Consider the following 19,664-nt stretch of genomic DNA (forward strand, 5'->3'; position numbering starts at 1 on the left):
GTAGATACTCACATACATGCACGGAAGAACAACTCATCACACATATGGCCATAGTATCCAGGCACTAAGACCACACAGCAGCCATTACTGTAATGAACAGCCATCTTGTTTGGGGGGGTAGTGGGGATAAAGAAGAGGCGCAGAATGGGTAGGGAGAGAGATATCGGGGTAGGGGTGGGGAAGATGCTAGTGCTGCCTGTGAGAGCATGCAGGGATATGGTTTGGGGGGGGGGGGGGGGCACTATAGAGTGGCTGTACTGGAGGGGGAGGGGACAGAGGGGGAGAGGAGAGAATGGGAAAGGACTATGCAGGAGCATTAGTGGGGTAGAAGGTATATGTAGTACTGGAGCTGGAATGGGGAAGGGGGTAGACCAGTGGAGGCTGGAGACTAGCAAAAGTTGAGGCCAAAGTGGCTGTGGAAATGAAGGATAGACTGTAAAGAGAGTTCTCACTTGTGCGGTTCAAAACAGCTGATGTCAGTGGGAAGAATCCAGGTGATACAGGCCATGGAGCAGTAATTAAAATGAAGCATATTGTGTCAGATGGCACGTTCAACAACTGGGTGGTCCAGCTGTGTCTTGACCATAGTTTGGCAGTGGCTATTCATGATCACAGGCAGCTTGTTGGTTGGCATACCCATGTAGAATGTGGTGCAGCTGTTGCAGGTAAGTTTGTAGATCACATGGCTGGTTTCACAGGTAGCCCTGCCTTTGATGGGGTAGGAGATGCCAATGACACAATGACAGGATTGGAGTAGGTTGTTCTGGCAGGCTGTAATGGAACAGGTCATGCACCTTGGTCTGTAGCACAGATGTGAACCAAGAGGCAAGGGCTTGGTAGCAGGGGTGGAGTGGGGATGAACAGTGAAATTACATAGGTTGAGTGGGAAGCAGACTTCTACTGTATGATGGGTGGGGAGGATAGTGAGAAGGATATTTGTCATTTCAAGGCAGGATGAGGGTAGTCGAAACCCTGGCTGAGAATGTGATTCATTTGTTCTCTTACAGGTGGTATTGAGTCACAAAAGGGGTGTTTCTTTGTAGCTAGGCAGAGGGTGTGTGGAGGATGGTAATTGACTAGTGAGACAAAGCATGGGAGATCTGTTTCCTGTTTCTGGACAATGTCGTTATTCCATCCCAGACCTTCCATTATCCATGGCACTGACACTGTCTCAGAGTAAGTACTCATGTACCAGAAGATGAACAACCAATATCCATGAAGTGTTTCCAGTCTAATGCCGTATTTCTGGTGTCTGTAGACAAATCAATGTGACTGTTCCCTTCACTTGTGTAAGAGCTATTACTTTGTTTTGTCAGAAAAATGATAAGTGTAGTAACAGAGCAACTTGTCATAAAGCTTCATGTGAAACTTGGAAAAACTGCCAATGTAACCTGAGTTTTACTTTAACAAGTATACGGTGAAGACTGTTTATTATGTACGCAAGTTTTTGAGAAGTTCAAATGCTTTTTGATAGTTGTGTAATTGTGGTTTTTCACTGGATTCCTGAAGGTCAAACTATTAATTGTCTTTACTACACTTTGAGGTGCTTGCTAAACTCCATGAGGAAGTAAAAAACACCCTGAGTTGTGGAGGAAAAAGTCACCTTTCCTGCATCAAGATGACGCACTGGCTCGTACCGCACTGTCTATTAAGAGGCTTCTAGCGTCCCATTGTCAGACCACCCACCTTATTTGCCTGACCTTGCATTGTTACTTTTATCTAGTTCCGTAAGTCAAATCTGTATTAAAAGGAATGAGATTACAGTCTACTGAAGCAGTGAAAGAAAAAGTGGCCCACGTCATCAAGGAACTCACAGAGGAAGACCTCCAGCACTGTTTCTATCAATGGAAAATTTGCATGGAGCATTCTAGAGATGAAGGATGGAAGTATATAGGGTGACAATAAATAAATATGTAGATTTTTGAAATAAAATGTTTTTCACCTGTAGTCTCATTATTTTATAGCCACCCCTTGTATATAGTTTTCATTAATTCTTTCTCAAAAAAAGAAAAAACGATCTTCTTCCCTTATACACTAGTCGTACCTGGAATAATCTCCATCCCTTAGAACATCCACTGGCACATATACAGCTTAGTCAATTCCTCATCTTAACTTGGGTGCACTTGACTTTTCTGTACTTTACAAATTATCCTTGTCACCATAAATAAATTCAAACAATTGTTCAGTAATATTACTTAAGCTCCCACTGTCATCAGTGAAATTACTTCTTGTATTCCTATTACTGCCATACTGTAGTTCTTGTTACATTGATTCTTCTTTATTCTCTTCAATAGCCCACAGTATAAGACACTGCAGTTCTTCTTGCACTTACATTTGCATTTTCTTAAAGCACCATAAAATCTTTGGCATATTTGAGCACGAAATCCTGTATCCTATTTATATCACAGACCACTGATTGAACATCACTCAAATCTTCCCACACAATTTATAAATCCACTGAAGTTAGTTTTGGGTGCTGCAAGCAACAACTGCTTTGTATGTTGGGGTAATTTGTTTTTTAAACTCAATGGGATTTCAGACCCTTCTGATTGGTAGACACACAGGAAGCTCACTTAATAGTCCCGCAAACATTAGTGACAGTTAGTTATTTGACAGCATGATGCAGCTGTGTACCCAAACAAGTTTTTTGCTAACATAACAAAAGTTTCATTAAAATATGAGTAATGCACGGGGAGAGTGCACTTGACCAGGCAGTATAGTTGTATGTATCTGTTTTTGTTAATCTGGTAGCAGCGAGGAGCAACTTGACTTCAATCTTTTTTATGTGGAGCTGGCTGTTCAGTGTCTCTTATATACGAGGGTTGAAACTTAAATAGTGGCACCTATTTATTCACAGCCAATACAAAAGAATTACATGTTTGCACCTGTTACTGTCCTTCAAAGTAGTCACCAGCGTTGTGTTTCTTACACACGTGTAAGTTAATACTATGCTTGTTCACCATGCCTGCTATATAAGAAAAAAAGATACAAAAACAGAAGTTTACCAGCCTCAAAGGCAGGTTGCGTACATAACTATCCTGTTTCACAATAACTGACAACTCTAGTGATGGAATGAACACCTGCTTCAGAATTAAAGATAAAATAACTGCCCAGCTGTTGACAGAAAGGTGCTGACTATTCTGAGATCCTTCTATGAGTAGAGAAATGCTACAGAAGTAGAAGACAACAAGTTTAAGGAATGGTGATAACACATAATAAAGAATCAAACCCCAAGTGAAACAGGCAAGGTGTAATCAAAGTAAATATATTATACCAGAGTAACAGCCCAGAGGAATAAGAGATATGTTCTTATGTACATGATAAAGATAATTAAAATTACAGTAATGAAAAGTCCTGATGGAATGCAAAGAATTTGGCAGTAAAGGTAACACTTACCAAATAGTAGAGACATGGAGCTGTAGAAAGGCTTATAAATGATGCTGAAAATTTTGCTAGATTTTGGATGAATCCTTTTTTGAACTAGAACACACACACACACACACACACACACACACACACACACACACACACACACACAAACACCTGTACAGCTACATTGTGCTGGCCGAGTACACTGTGCTGGGATTGGCGTTCCACCGATAAATCGGGGTGTGGGTTTGTGTCAGAGGGAATGGACGAGGGGAAAGAGGAAGTGGGGAGTAGGAGAGAGCACTAGGGAAGAGAGGCAGGTAGTTCAGAGGGAAGTGACCGTGTGAAGCATATGAATATGGGAGGGAGGGACAGCATGTGTTCCACCATTCGGGCCGGTGCCCATGTGTTGCATTCCTATCCCATGAATCTGCTGCCTCTCCCTCTCACATTCATATCTTGCACACTAGCTGCCTCCCTCTGAAATGTCTGTCTGTCTTTTGTAGCCCTCTCTCCCACTCCCCATCTCCTCCCTCTCCTCATCCAGTCCCTTTGACACAGCCCCTCAGCCCTGCCAACCAGCAGAACTGTGGTCCCAGCATTGCAGCATTGTGTATTGAGCCGGCACAGTGCAGCTGTACAGATGTGTGTGCGTGTGTGTGTGTGTGCGTGCGTGTGTGCGTTTTGTGTGTGTGTGTGTGTGTGTGTGTGTGTGTGTGTGTGTGTGTGTGAGCACATGCGCCTTTCAGTGACTCAACTATTCTTCTATTCAAGGAGTTGTTCCTTTTCTCCTAAAACATAATTAAAAGATGTATGTTTTGATCGTTATTAAGAAGACCTTTTTATTTACTTTAATTCACTTCATTTCCTTCACTTTCAAAAATGTTTTCGATTTTTATGCTGGAAATTTTGTATGTATCAGACTTCCCTTTACAATTTAAGTGTGACATTTTAATGCTTCAGACTTCACTGTAGTGTCTGATTTGTGTAATGATGTTAAACTTCATGTTTACAGAGCTCACTTTAATTATGACCAACCAAATAAAGGAGAAATGAGTTTCCGGAAAGGTGATGTCTTTCACGTGGTTGATACTCTGCACAATGGTGTTGTCGGTTCATGGCAGGTCTTCAGAATAGGTAAGATTGCAGCAATTTTCTGTTTATCATTTGAGACAGAAGAGGAATGTCCAGTTATGCTGGTGACTGGGGTAGAACTGAAATACTTCATAATTTTTATATTTATACACTCCTGTAAATTGAAATAAGAACACCGTGAATTCATTGTCCCAGGAAGGGGAAACTTTATTGATACATTCCTGGGGTCAGATACATCACATGATCACACTGACAGAACCACAGGCACATAGACACAGGCAACAGAGCATGCACAATGTCGGCACTAGTACAGTGTATATCCACCTATCGCAGCAATGCAGGCTGCTATTCTCCCATGGAGACGATCGTAGAGATGCTGGATGTAGTCCTGTGGAACGGCTTACCATGCCATTTCCACCTGGCGCCTCAGTTGGACCAGCGTTCATGCTGGACGTGCAGACCGCGTGAGACGACGCTTCATCCAGTCCCAAACATGCTCAATGGGGGACAGATCCGGAGATATTGCTGGCCAGGGTAGTTGACTTACACCTTCTAGAGCACGTTGGGTGGCACGGGATACATGCGGACGTGCATTGTCCTGTTGGAACAGCAAGTTCCCTTGCCGGTCTAGGAATGGTAGAACGATGGGTTCGATGACGGTTTGGATGTACCGTGCACTATTCAGTGTCCCCTCGACGATCACCAGTGGTGTACGGCCAGTGTAGGAGATCGCTCCCCACACCATGATGCCGAGTGTTGGCCCTGTGTGCCTCGGTCGTATGCAGTCCTGATTGTGGCGCTCACCTGCACGGCACCAAACACGCATACGACCATCATTGGCACCAAGGCAGAAGCGACTCTCATCGCTGAAGACGACACGTCTCCATTCGTCCCTCCATTCACGCCTGTCGCGACACCACTGGAGGCGGGCTGCACGATGTTGGGGCGTGAGCGGAAGATGGCCTAACGGTGTGCGGGACCGTAGCCCAGCTTCATGGAGACGGTTGCGAATGGTCCTCGCCGATACCCCAGGAGCAACAGTGTCCCTAATTTGCTGGGAAGTGGCGGTGCGGTCCCCTAAGGCACTGCGTAGGATCCTACGGTCTTGGCGTGCATCCGTGCATCGCTGCAGTCCGGTCCCAGGTCGACGGGCACGTGCACCTTCCGCCGACCACTGGCGACAACATCGATGTACTGTGGAGACCTGACGCCCCACGTGTTGAGCAATTCGGCGGTACGTCCACCCGGCCTCCCGCATGCCCACTATACGCCCTCGCTCAAAGTCCGTCAACTGCACATACGGTTCACGTCCACGCTGTCGCGGCATGCTACCAGTGTTAAAGACTGCGATGGAGCTCCGTATGCCACGGCAAACTGGCTGACACTGACGGCGGCGGTGCACAAATGCTGCGCAGCTAGCGCCATTCGACGGCCAACACCGCGGTTCCTGGTGTGTCCGCTGTGCCGTGCGTGTGATCATTGCTTGTACAGCCCTCTCGCAGTGTCCGGAGCAAGTATGGTGGGTCTGACACACCGGTGTCAATGTGTTCTTTTTTCCATTTCCAGGAGTGTATTTTTACATACAGAATTCAGGCAGCAACACAGTGTATACAAAATAAAAGTGTAACAGGTGAAAAATAACAGTTTTCTTGGGTGGACAGAAGTGGATGGGGGGAGGGGAGGGGGGGGGGGGGCGGGATTGCAACTGTAGTTAGGAAGTACCTGCTTTCAGGTTTTTAGGGCCTCCTGAGTCGGTCTTTCAGGAGGTGTAGATGTTCAGTGATTCAGTTTTTGGTTGTTTAGAAACATTACCTCATACAACTGTGTAGCAGCTCTAGCTTTAGTTAATTTATCAGCTCTTCTTTTGTTGTTATCCCTTAATAAAGGTACATTCTCAGGGATATGGAGCAACATTTTCACAAAGAGAAGCAGCTGTTACATACCAATCCCGTATACTGTAGTAACAGTTAACACTAAACTGCCATATACTATTTGTGCTATTTCCCTAGACAAGGAGAATTCATTTGCATGAAACTTATTTTTATGTTATATATCACAGGTGTGTAAATCAAAGTTCCCTTTGGACTCATTATTGCAAAGAAAAAATTTAGAAGTAATGTACTTGAACCTGTGTAATCATGGGGGGGGGGGGGGTAATTTGATATAGTGTGCTCCCCTTTGCTGAAGAAGCATTTCATTTACATTAGCTGTGTGAGGCAACTTTCACAAGAGTCTTAATAGTGAAAGTATCACAAAATAAGTTGTCATAGTCATTTTCAAGTTTCATTTTAGCATATCCCAATTATTTTCTGTTGCAACTAACTGCCCACAGCTGAGAAAATAATTGTGACAGTTTCCATCTGTGTTCTCAACTTAGTTCTATGATCATTCACGTGAGGGCTAGTGAACGATCTTGATGACTAAGTGTGTCTCTATGATCATAGAAGTGGATCAGTCATTGCTCTGCTTCTGTCCTAAAACAGCCCCAGCAGATTCCCCAATTAAAGCAACTAACTCAATAGTGAAATCAATATCCAAGTCCTGACTATATATTGCTGTAAAAGTTTGTGAGTTATCCTGCTTTACTATCCACTAAAGTTCATCACAAAGTAAACGAACACTTGCAACACACATTTAAGTTCTCCATTTGCGAAAGCATACATCTCTTAAAAGCAGGATGAAATCATTTAAGTCTCCATGCGTTACTCAAGCTCTATCGCCTGTAAAATTTCAAAGTGCAGCTATTGTACTGCTCAGAAAACTAAATTCAGTTTCCTGCAGAATGTTAGCCAGACTCTTCTGTCAACCACTAGATCGGATATTCTCTCATCTTCCATTTTTGTGTCATATTCCTTCATGTAGTTCCTGTATTTTTCCATCTGCTCATTTAAGCTTCCCACTCCCAGTTCTACTCTGATGTCTGGAGCACTCCTCCTGCTGTCGGAAAGTGGGTACTCTCCTTAGGCACCACATCTTCGATTATTTTGTCATTTGTTCATATCTTTCTGTTACAGTCAACAACCCTCTTCCAATAGTCACAGTTAGTGCAGGAAACATCTTGTAGAACTTAAGTAGTTTCCTCTCTTACTTTAGTTCTGAGAACTTTATAGATTATTCTGATGATGTAAGTAAATCTTTGTCGTTTCTTTTCTATGTCCAACTGGTCACTTTCTGATCTTACAAAACATGTATTCTAGGGGATATTGTTAAAAATGTAATATAGTGCCCTCATCCATAAGTTTTAAAATAACAAAATACAAATAAATATTTATGTATGCACAAGTGTGTCATATCAGAACAGTGCAAAAACTTCTGCTCTTTAATGTGACACACTCAGTCTTTCTGTGACTCACACCGGATTTGAGTTTAAGCTAATTTAATTAGTGGCCTTTTTTAGTAATATTTTCATAATACTGATTTTGGCACAGAAATATCGTACACATCTAAACACAAATACATTTAAGGAAAGGGTAAAAGTGTAGGGTAACACATGCTGACATCATAATGTTATTGTGAAGTTCATTGAGCTTTGGTCAGTTGTATTGAATAGAATTAGTCAGAATCATTGTTACTCTGAATCCAGTTAAGTTCCAGATAATTTAAGTTTGTATGTGTTTACTGTACATTTTCACTCCAGTTTGACATACAGTTTATGAGTGTGGGAGCATTTGTTTGCCAGTTGTATAATTTAAAGTGTTTGTTGAAATGTTGTTTATACAAATCTGTCAGTCAAAAACTAAAATTCACACAGTGTCGTGCAGTGCTGCATTGAACTCATCATGTCAAGATGCTCAGTTTGATATTCTCATTTATTACCTAAATTGACTTTTTTCAGTTTTAATATTTTTGCATGTAGTATTTGTGAGTAAATATTCCATAGCTGCAAAGTGACACTTTTGACAGTTGGCTTTGCTTGAATCATGCCTCACCTGCGGTTGCATAATTTTGCAGTAGCTGCACCTCTGGTGTTCATTGTCTTGCTGTAATTTTGGGTTAAAGACCAATTTTGAAATGATTAATGCAACACTGCATTATTTAACTCAACGTGTGTGTTGTTACGATGACGAGCTATAGTCCACAACAGCGTTTATGGCATCTGGACCAGGGATGCACAGTAGACAGGTGCACAGCTAGCTAATCAGGTCTCAAGTCTGTTTCCTTGTTCTGTACTGTATAAACTTGCATCTCATTTGAGTGTTCTATCACATTTTACATGCAAAAAACTATGATTGACTGATTTCTGTGTTATTCTGTGAGTTTTCGCATAATGGTTGAAGCACCTAGAAGATGGCAAGGGTTTCACAAACAGGCAGGGGACTGTATTTTTAAAGTGTGTGCGTTCTTCAAACATGAGTCAGATTCAGGTGCTCCAAGCTGTGCTGGAATATAAAGTGGTTGCTGTCTATGCACTTTCAGCTGAGATGATAGCACAGCATTCCTTGCGTGCTGCACAAGCACAGACCATTAATGTTGTTGCCAACTATAGTTAACATAACACATGTCTACAAATTTATACTTTGCAATATTTTCCTGAAATATTGTAGTTAATTCTAATGCTTTTTGATATGCTAAGTTTAGAAATACTAAAGGTTTCCCTTTGCCATATAAGGGTTTTTTTCACAAAGAAATGACGAAGAGCCAGAAAACTCATACAAAACACTACAATTAAATTTTAAAAAAATTATTAAAAAAGACATTGTAAAATAAGATACTCCTGTAATGAAGTATTATGTTCTTTAGGAATAATACAGAAGCACAATTCTTAATGTTACTTTTTTTTCTTAAAGCTCTATTGCATTTTCTTTTGTGCACCAACTGAGAACACTCCCTGTGCAAAATCAAGCAGTAGTCGGCTACCATGCTGACATCCCATCAGCCCTGATGACGCCATTCCATCTCTTTATTGTTTTGATGGAACAGTTCGTCATGTTCCCCACTCATAGCACCTACATTTTATCAGAAACTAGCTGACACAGGAGCTGAGAAAGTGAAGCTTTGAGTTCATTGAGGCATACAATATTTTGAAGTTATCCAGCATGTTTCTGACTGATGCCCATAATCAAGGACTTTGCAATTGCCAAAAAACGTATTGACAATTTGTTTAAAATATATCAAACAATGGAAAATCCAGGATAGAATGTAACAATATTAGAGAAGGAAAGTTGCGACTCATCATATAGCGGAGATGCTGAGTCGTGATAGGCACGACAAAAAGATTCACACACTTATAGGTTTCCACCATTAAGGCCTTTGTCACCAAAGACACACATGCACAAATGCACACACACTCAAACAAACGCGCCTTGCACACATGTCTGCAGTCTCAGAGAACTGAAAGCACACTGCGAACAGCAGCACCAGTGCATGATGGGAATGTCAACTGTCTGGGGATAAAGAGGAGGCTGGGGCGGGGAGGGGGAGGGACAGTATGGTGGGGGTGGCAGACAGTGAAGTGCTGCAGTTCAGATGGAGGGCAGGAGAGAAGGTATGGGGGGGGGGGGGGGGGTAAGTAGTGGAAAAGAGAGAAATTAAAAGACTGTGTGTGGCAGTGAAATGACAGCTGTGTAGTGCTGGAATGGGAACAGGGAGGGACCTGAATGGTTGAGGACAGTGACTAACAAAGGTTGAGGCCAGGAGGGTTACGGGAACGTAGGATCTATTGCAGGGAAAGTTCCCACCTGCGCAATTAAGCAAATCTGCTGTTGGTGGGAAGGATCTATATGGCACAGGCTGTGAAGCAGTCATTGAGATGAGGGATATCATATTTGGCAGTGTGTTCAGCAACAGGGTAGTCCACTTGTTTTTTGGCCGCAGCTTGTCGGTGGCCGTTCATGCGGACAGACAGCTTGTTTTTTGTCATGCCTACATAGAATGCAGCACAGTGGTTGCAGCTTAGCTAGTAAATCAAATGATTGGTTTCACCGGTAGCCCTGCCTTAGATGGGATATGTGATGTTACTGACGGGACTGCAGTAGGTGATGGTAGGAGAATGCATGGGACAGATCTTGCATCTAAGTCTATTACAGAGGTATGAGCTGTGAGGTAAGGGATTGGCAGCAGGGGTTGTGTAAGGATGGACGAGTATATTGTGTAGGTTTGGTGGATGGCAGAATACCACTGTAGGAGGGGTGGGAAGGATAGTGGGCAGGACATTTTTCATTTCAGGGCAGAACGAGAGGTAATCCAAACCCTGGCGGAGATTGTAATTCAGTTGCTCCAGTTCCGATGGTACTAAGTTATGAAGGGTATGATCCTCTGTGGCCAGGCTGTGGGAATTTGGGAGGTGGTGGGAGACTGGAAAGATAAGGCATGGGAGATTTGTTTTTGTACAAGGTTAGGAGAATAATTACGATCAGTGAAGGCTTCAGTGAGACCCTCGGTATATTTTGAGAGGGACTGCTCGTCACCGCAGATGCGACAACCACAGGTGGCTAAGCTGTACGGAAGGGATTTCTTGGTATGGAATGGATGGCAGCTGTCGAAGTGGAGGTATTGCTGGTGGTTAGTAGGTTTGATATGGACGGAGGTACTTATGTAGCCATGTCTGAGGTGGAGATCAACATCTAGGAAGTTAGCTTGTCAGGTTGAGTAGGACCAGGTGAAGCAAATGGGGGAGAAGTTGTTGAGGTTCTGGTGGAATGTGAATAGTGTGTCTCCACCTTCAATCCAGATAGCAAAGATGTCATCAATGAACCTGAACCAGGTGAGGGGTTTAGGAACTGCAGTCCACCATCTAAAAACTGATCCTGACCTTATAATCCTACCTGCAGACAAAGGCTGTACCACCGTTGTCTTCAACTACAACGGATTACGTGGTGGAAGAACTCTATCTGCTACAGATACTTCCACCTACAAACCTTGCCACAGTGATCCCATTCCAGTAATCCAGCAGGATCTTCAGTAACTACTCAAATCCTTAGGCCCATCCCAGAACCTCTCCCCAGAGTCCATTTCTCTACTTACCCCTACCACTCCCCGCACTCCAACCTTCTATATGCTTCCTAAAGTCCATAAAGCCAACCACCTAGGACACCCCATTGTGGCCAGTTACTGTTCCCCCACTGAGAGAATCTCTGCTCTCATAGTCTGACACCTACAACCTATTACCCAGAACCTATCCTCCTATATAAAAGGTACCAACAATTTTCTCCACCGACTCTCCACACTTCGTGTCCCTTTATGACATGGTGCCCTGCTCATCACTATTGATGCGACCTCCCTGTACTCTTAACATTCCTGATACCCATGGCCTTACTGCTATCGAATACTACCTTTCCAGATGCCCTATGGATTCCAAACCAACAACCTTCTTCCTAGTCGCCATGACCAACTATATCCTCACCCACAATTACTTCTTGTTTGAAGGCATTACCTACAAACAAATCCGGGGTCGGCTATGGGCACCCGCATGGCACCATCCTATGCCAACCTATTCATGGACCACCGAGAGGAATCCTTCCTAAAAACTCAGAATCCCAGACCCCACATCTGGTTCAGATTCATTGACGACATCTGTGCTATCTGGATTGAAGGTGAGGGCACCCTATTCGCATTCCTCCGGAACTTCAACAACTTTTCCCCCATTTGCTTCACCTGGTCCTACTCAACCCCACAAGCCACCTTCCTAGATGTTGATCTCCACCTCAGACATGGCTACATCAGTACCTCTGTCCACATCAAACCTACTAACTACCAACAATACCTCCACTTCGACAGCTGCTATCCATTCCATACCAAGAAGTCCTAGCCACCCATGGTCATCGCATCTGCAGTGATGAACAGTCCCTCTCAAAATATACCGAGGGTCTCACTGAAGCCTTCACTGACCGTAATTATTCTCCCAACCTTGAACAAAAACAAATCTCCTGTGCCTTATCTTTCTAGTCTCCCACCACCTCCCAAAGTCCCACAGAGGAGCATTCTTCTCGTAACTCAGTACGATCTGGGACTGGAGAAACTGAATTACATTCTCCGCCAGGGTTTTGATTACCTCTCATTGTGTCCTGAAATGAGAAATGTCCTGCCCACTAAACCTTTCCACCTCTCCTACAGTGGTATTCTGCTGTCCACCAAACCTTATATTATATACTCATCCATCCTTACACAACCCCTGCTCCCAATCCCTTACCTCATGGCTCATACCCCTGTAATAGACCTGGATGTTCCATACATCCTCCTACCACCACCTACTCCAGTCTGGTCACTAATATCACATATCCCATCAATGGCAGGGCTACTTGTGAAACCAGTCATGTGATTTACAAGCTAAGTTGCAACAAGTGTGCTGCATTCTACGAGGTGCATTCAAGTTCTAAGGCCTCAGATTTTTTTTCTCCGGACTGGAAAGAGATAGAAACATGCGCATTGTTTTAAAATGAGACCGCGTTCATTGTCAATACGTCCCAGAGATGGCAGCACCGTACGGCAGATGGAATTTTACCGCCAGCAGCGAGAATGAGAACTGTTTTAAATACAAAAATGGCGACGTTTTCCTTACTTGAACAGCGTGCAATCATTCCTTTTCTGAATTTGCGTGGTGTGAAACCAATTGAAATTCATTGACAGTTGAAGGAGACATGTGGTGATGGAGCTATGGATGTGTCGAAAGTGCGTTTGTGGGTGCGACAGTTTAATGAAGGCAGAACATCGTGTGACAACAAACCGAAACAACCTCGGGCTCGTACAAGCCGGTCTTACGACATGATCGAGAAAGTGGAGAGAATTGTTTTGGGGGATCGCCGAATGACTGTTGAACAGATCGCCTCCACAGTTGGCATTTCTGTGGGTTCTGTGCACACAATCCTGCATGACGACCTGAAAATGCGAAAAGTGTCATCCTGGTGGGTGCCACGAATGCTGACGGACGACCACATGGCTGCCCGTGTGGCATGTTGCCAAGCAATGTTGACACGTAACGACAGCACGAATGGGACTTTCTTTTCGTCAGTTGTGACAATGGATGAGACGTGGATGCCATTTTTCAATCCATAAACAAAGCGCCAGTCAGCTCAATGGAAGCACACAGATTCACCACCACCAAAAAAATTCGGGTAACCGCCAGTGCTGAAAAAATGATGGTGTCCATGTTCTGGGACAGTGAGGGCGTAATCCTTACCCATTGCATTCCAAAGGGCACTACGGTAACAGGTGCATCCTACGGAAATGTTTTGAAGAACAAATTCCTTCCTGCACTGCAACAAAAACGTCCGGGAAGAGCTGTGCGTCTGCTGTTTCACCAAGACAACGCACCCGCACGTCGAGCTAACGTTACGCAACAGTTTCTTCGTGATAACAACTTTGAAGTGATTCCTCATGCTCCCTACTCACCTGACCTGGCTCCTAGTGAGTTTTGGCCTTTTCCAACAATGAAAGACGCTCTCCGTGGCCGCACATTCACCAGCCGTGCTGCTATTGCCTCAGCGATTTTCCAGTGGTCAAAACAGACTCCTAAAGAAGCCTTCGCGGCTGCCATGGAATCATGGCATCAGCATTGTGAAAAATGTGTACGTCTGCAGGGCGATTACGTCGATAAGTAACGCCAGTTTCATCGATTTCGGGTGAGTAGTTAATCAGAAAAAAAATCGGAGGCCTTAGGACTTGAATGCACCTCGTATGTAGGCATGACAACCAACAAGCTGTCTGTTCGCATGAATGGCCACCAGCAAACTGTGACCAAAAAACCAGTGTACCACCCTGTTGCTGAACACGCTGCCAAACATGATATCCCTCATCTCGATGACTGCTTCATAGCCTGTGCCATATGGATCCTTCCCACCAACACCAGCTTTTCTGAATTGTGCAGGTGGGAACTTTCCCTGCAATACATCCTACGTTCCTGTAACACTTCTGGCCTCAACCTTTGTTAGTCACTGTCGTCACCCATCCAGACCCCTCCCTGTTCCCAGTCCCCCTCCCCGCCCCAGCCTCCTCCCACCCCCACTCCCATCTTGCACTGGTGCTGCTGGTCACAGTGTGGTTTCAGTTGTCTGAGACTGCGGATGTGTGTGCAAGTAGTGTTTGTATGAGTATGTGTGTGCGTGTGTGTGTACGTGTCCATTGGTGAAAAAGGTCTTAATGGCCGAAAGGTAAAAGTGTGTGAATCTTTTTGTTGTGCCTATCGTGGCTCAGCATGTCCATTATATGATGAGTAGCAACTTTCCTTGTCCAATACTGTTTAAAATATATTTGAGATTATTTTTAAATTTCATTCATTTTGTCTTCAGATGTTTAATTTGTCATTAATATGTGATTGTCAGGGCTGATGAAAATCCTGTTCTTTCATCTTTGCTTCTCATAGCCATGGTAATTTAGGTGTCACAGGCATTTGAAAGTTTTAGCAACTTTTGTAGGGCTTTATTACTCATAAATTTATACATAATGCCAATTTTTGTGAAGTGGTTGCAGAAGTTTTTTTGGATCCACCTTTGAATCAAATGTACAATTTTACTCCCACTTTTATCATCCTGATTTTCCCAATTTTTTGAGGCCAATGCTTGTCTTTTGTATGACTGTCCCATTTGCACAGAAAGCATGGATCATTCCTCAGAACTTGAACATATTTGATGCCGGGCCCATGATTTGACCTGATACCCAACCTTTGTGACTAAGTACACAAAATAGTTAATTAGTCACATATCCCGTAGATCACGTGAAAGATTCATTTATCAAAATGATGTGGAACGAGTCAGTTCACAGAATCTGTACACATAGTTAGCATTAACATTCATTAACACATTATTTTTCGGCATACTCATGCAACTACACTTTTATTTTATTTTGTTCATAATTTTTTTTATTTATTTATTTATTTTTTACTGGCTACAAGTTTGGCGCAACGCATGTACACACACGACTGCAGTCTCAGGCAATTGAGACACTTTTTGTTGTGCCTATCTGCGACTCAGCATCTCCGCTATATGGTGGGTAGCAACTTTCCTTCTCATAATATTGTTATGTTCCATCCTGGATTTTCCATAGTATGTAAGTAGAAATTCATCAATCGCATAGAAGGAGTTATCGAGGAAAAATTATTTTAAATTAGATTTAAAAATTGCTTCACTACCTATCAGATATTTTATGTTATTGGTCAAATGGTCCTTTCTGAGCAATTAACAGCTTTAACACATGGTAATAAAGGTCATTTTTCCCTATACAATTGTATGTATCAACATCACTTTTCTTCTCAAATTGTGATGAATTATTTATGACAAATTTCATTTCATACATAAGTGTTGTGACAGTACAGTTAAAATACCTGGCTCCTTGATGCCTGTGGGTGAACACCAAATATTATTCTTACTGCTCACTTTTGTGCAATCAATACATTCTTTCTAAGTGATGAGTTACCCCAGAAAATTATTCTGTAAGACATTATTGAGTAGAAATGTCTAGAATATGTCAGGAAGTTGATATATTTGTATACAAAATTAGCAGTTATATGAAGAGCAAAAATAGCCGGACATAATTGTTTGAGAAGCTCACTAATATGCTTCTTTCAGTTTGTTTTCATCAGTATGTACACATGGAAATTTGGAGCAGTTGACTCTATGTACTGACTCCTGCTCGTTGTGCAACTTCAGTTGTTGGTATGTCTGTATTTCTTGTACAAAACTAGTATCGATTTTGCTTATTGTATATTAACTGGAAGGTAATTCACATACATAAGGAACTGAAGTGGGCCCAAAACTGAACCTTGTGGGACTTCATTTGTGATTCCCCCTCACTCCTCTGGCCCCCCCCCCCCCCTACCCCCCCCCACACCTTTCCCAGATGTTGATCTCCACCTTAGACACGGCTGCATCAGTTGACTATGATTTTTTTACCTTTTTGACATTGTCTGAACTATTTGGCACAACCTTTTGCATTCTCTTTCCTAACTATGATGCAAACCAGCTGTGCATAAAGCCATTAATTCCATAAAATTTTAATTTTCTTCGACAAAATCAGAGATTGTCCACTGCTCCTTTTCCACTACTAGCTTTCCACAGATATACCAGAAGTGTCCAGGAGTTAATATGAAGCCATGAAATTCTCAAAAGCAGGTACCAATCTATCACCCATTAAGTGTTAACAATTTAGCTATTAGGCACCAAAAAACTTATCCAGTAGTCCTACTTCCAGGAAACTATGAATAATTACAGAAACTGATTATTACATTTTCTGTTTATTACTGCAAAATAGCAGAATTGATGAGCATTGAATTACAATGAGCAAGGAGTAATCTGGTTTAACTGTGGGTCAGATTACAGGAAAATAGACCATATTGTCAGTACAATATTGTGAATACTATGAAGCTGAGTCAAATAAAAACCTTAAATTTTAAATAACAAATCGAAATTTTACACCATAATCCTGTAAGTTGGTAAGCGTGCTACAAACAGCATGCCTGTAGGTGGCAGCATAGTACAGATGCACACATACCATCGCAGTATCAGTCTAAAGATCACCGCCCCACTTGCAACTTGCACCAGGGAAGAACAATGTTGTTATTCGGGTTTTGTGTAGTAAAGGTGTGAAACCTATTTAAATTCTTGGACGAATGAAGGTTCAGTACGGTGATGCATGTTTGTCAGAGCAACAAGTGTACGCATGGAATAGGAAGTTCGCAAATGGTGTGACTTCAGTGAAAGATGCTCCTCGTCCAGGTCAGGCACGAGTTGTGACTCCACAGAACATTGCAGCAGTTGAAGCCATAGTGAAGGAAATCTGCCGAGTGACACTGAATGACATTGCAGGATGTTTACAGATTAGTCATGGGTCAGCACACCACATTGTGTATGATATGCTCCAGTTTCACAAAGTGTCTGCAAGATGGGTGCCATGGCAGCTGACTCCTGAAATGAGAGAACAGCGTGTTGATGCTTGTGAAGAACTTCTTCAGCGCTTTGAACGAGAAGGTGATGGCTTCCTTGCAAGAATCATTACTGGGGACGAAACCTGGGTTCACTTCCACCAACCGGAAACGAAGAAAGCGAGCAAGGAATGGCGCCATTACTCATCACCAAAACCAAAGAAATTTTGAACAGAACCATCAGCAGGGAAGGTTATGCTGACTCTCTTTTGGGATGAAAAAGGCATCATTTAGGAGCATTACGTGCCTAGAGGGACCACTGTCACCAGTGCATCATACACAGATCTCCTAAAAAATCAACTGCGGCCTGCAATCAAATCAAAGCGAAATGGATTGCTGTCAGCAGGTTTCCTTTTGCAACATGACAATGCAAGGCCCCACACTGCCCATACAACAGTTGCAACAATCACACACCTGCATTTTGAGTGTCTTCCTCATCTACCATACTCACCAGACCTTGCCCCAAGTGATTTTCATATGTTGGACCACTCAAAGATGCAATGGGTGGAAAGAAGTTCCGTACTGATGAAGAGGTATGCCACACGGTGCATGAGTGGTTGTGCGGACTACCAAAAGAATTTTTTTCTAAAGGAATTTATGCACTTTGGAAGTGCTGGAGGACTTGCGTTGAGCATGGGGGAGATTATGTTGAAAAGTGATACAGCTTTGTACCACTTCTGCACAATAAATAATATTTTAAAAAATATTTAAGGTTTTCATTTGACTCACCCTCGTATGTATACTCCCATGGGGATTCCCATTTCCCACCAAATGTGGCTAAAATACGTAATTTTTCAGATTGAGTAATTAACAAATCATATTTCCCTAGTACAAAATTGTGTTTTTGTAATAAGAATAAACTAGAGCTACAAATCTATATAACTGAATTTTGGGAGTAAATAATATTAGGGGCAATCCAGAATCGGTATGCCAGTCAGGCAAAATCACAATAATCATTGAGGCAATCATCCCACTTATGCATCAGGTTGAATATATCTGTTTGCTAAAACACTGTGTCCTGCTACATGAAGATGTCTGTCTCTGCTACACATCCTCATCTGACAGGAATTGTTGGCTCCTAAAAGCCTTCTTTAAGGGATCTAATGTATGATAAATGCATGAGGAGATATTAGGACTATGGGGTGAGTGAAACTTCCTGGCAGAATTAAAACTGTTTGCCATACCGAGACTTGAATTCAGGACCTTTGCCTTTCACAGGCAAATGCTCTACCATCTGAGCTACCCAAGCATGACTCACGACCTGTCCCCACAGCCTCAATTCTGCCAGTACCTCGTCTCCTACCTTCGAAACTGCAAGGTTCGCAGAAGAGCTTCTGTGAAGTTTGGAAGGTAGGAGATGAGGTACTGGCGGAACTAAGGCTATGGGAGTGGGTCGTGAGTCATGCTTGGGTAGCCCAGATGGTAGAGCATTTGCCCGCAAAAGGCAAAGGTCCCGAGTTCGAGTCTCGGTCCAATACACAGTTTTAATTCTGCCAGCAAGTTTCAAATCAGTGCAGACTCCACTGCAGAATGAAAATCTCATATAGGGTGGGTGCTTGTGTCCCCCCACCCCCCCTTACTCCTTCTCTCTCATCCTCCCCGTTGCCCGTTGAGGTGGTGTAATGGATGAGGCTGGCCTCCCAAATCGACTGCTGTCTTGTCTCGAATTGCAACCAGCATGGAACTTGGCACACAGATGTGGTTCTCAGCAGACATACTGCACTATACACATTCTACAATCTCCAGTGGATGCCTACAGTGTTTTTCCTTTGGCAACCAAGAAAAGAATAACAGCATGTTGGTTCTGTTTGGATGCATTTGGTAATAACATTGCTATTGGTCATGTTTCCGCATTTACCACACAGGATGGAAAGATATGAATACCCTTGTCTGCATGTTGGTGCTTATATACGCACATTGGACTCACACTGTTGCATATACACTGCAGCAAAACCCACAAATGGAAACTTTTTGATCATCGCTTATAGTTAAAAATGGAGGGTTCTAGAAGACGAAAATGTTAATTATGAGTAACTTTGGTAAAAATAAAATGTTTACTCAGAAGGGGAACCTAAGGGCTCTCGGATGTGCTATACTGCAACATCCAAATTCTGTCTCCACATGTTGTTCTGAGTCTTAAAACTTGGATAATTACACTTAAAAATTATTTCTGTGTAAATTAATTGGGCTACAGGCATAGGTAACCATGGAATTATGTTATGAGCATTAGAAAATAACTATTTTATGTAATTATCACCTACCAGTCTTTCAAAATATGAGATAAAATAAAGAAAAAATTGTTATTATCAGTATTAGGAACAGAATAAGAACAAGTGACAATTCCACATCA

General features: G+C 42.8%; 1 protein-coding gene across 5 annotated transcripts in view; it reads left to right on the forward strand.

Annotated features, from left to right (window-relative positions):
* The window catches only part of LOC126164718 (tight junction protein ZO-1), a 736,986-nt gene that overhangs the window by 472,726 nt on the left and 244,596 nt on the right, over positions 1-19,664 (forward strand). For all 5 annotated transcript variants that reach the window (XM_049920263.1, XM_049920266.1, XM_049920267.1 and 2 more), the window contains exon 9: positions 4,385-4,506. In XM_049920263.1, coding sequence (XP_049776220.1) covers positions 4,385-4,506 — 122 coding nt within the window. The remainder of the gene's footprint in view (positions 1-4,384; positions 4,507-19,664) is intronic.

This window comes from Schistocerca cancellata, chromosome 1 (assembly GCF_023864275.1).
Source record: "Schistocerca cancellata isolate TAMUIC-IGC-003103 chromosome 1, iqSchCanc2.1, whole genome shotgun sequence".
NCBI lineage: Eukaryota > Metazoa > Arthropoda > Insecta > Orthoptera > Acrididae > Schistocerca > Schistocerca cancellata.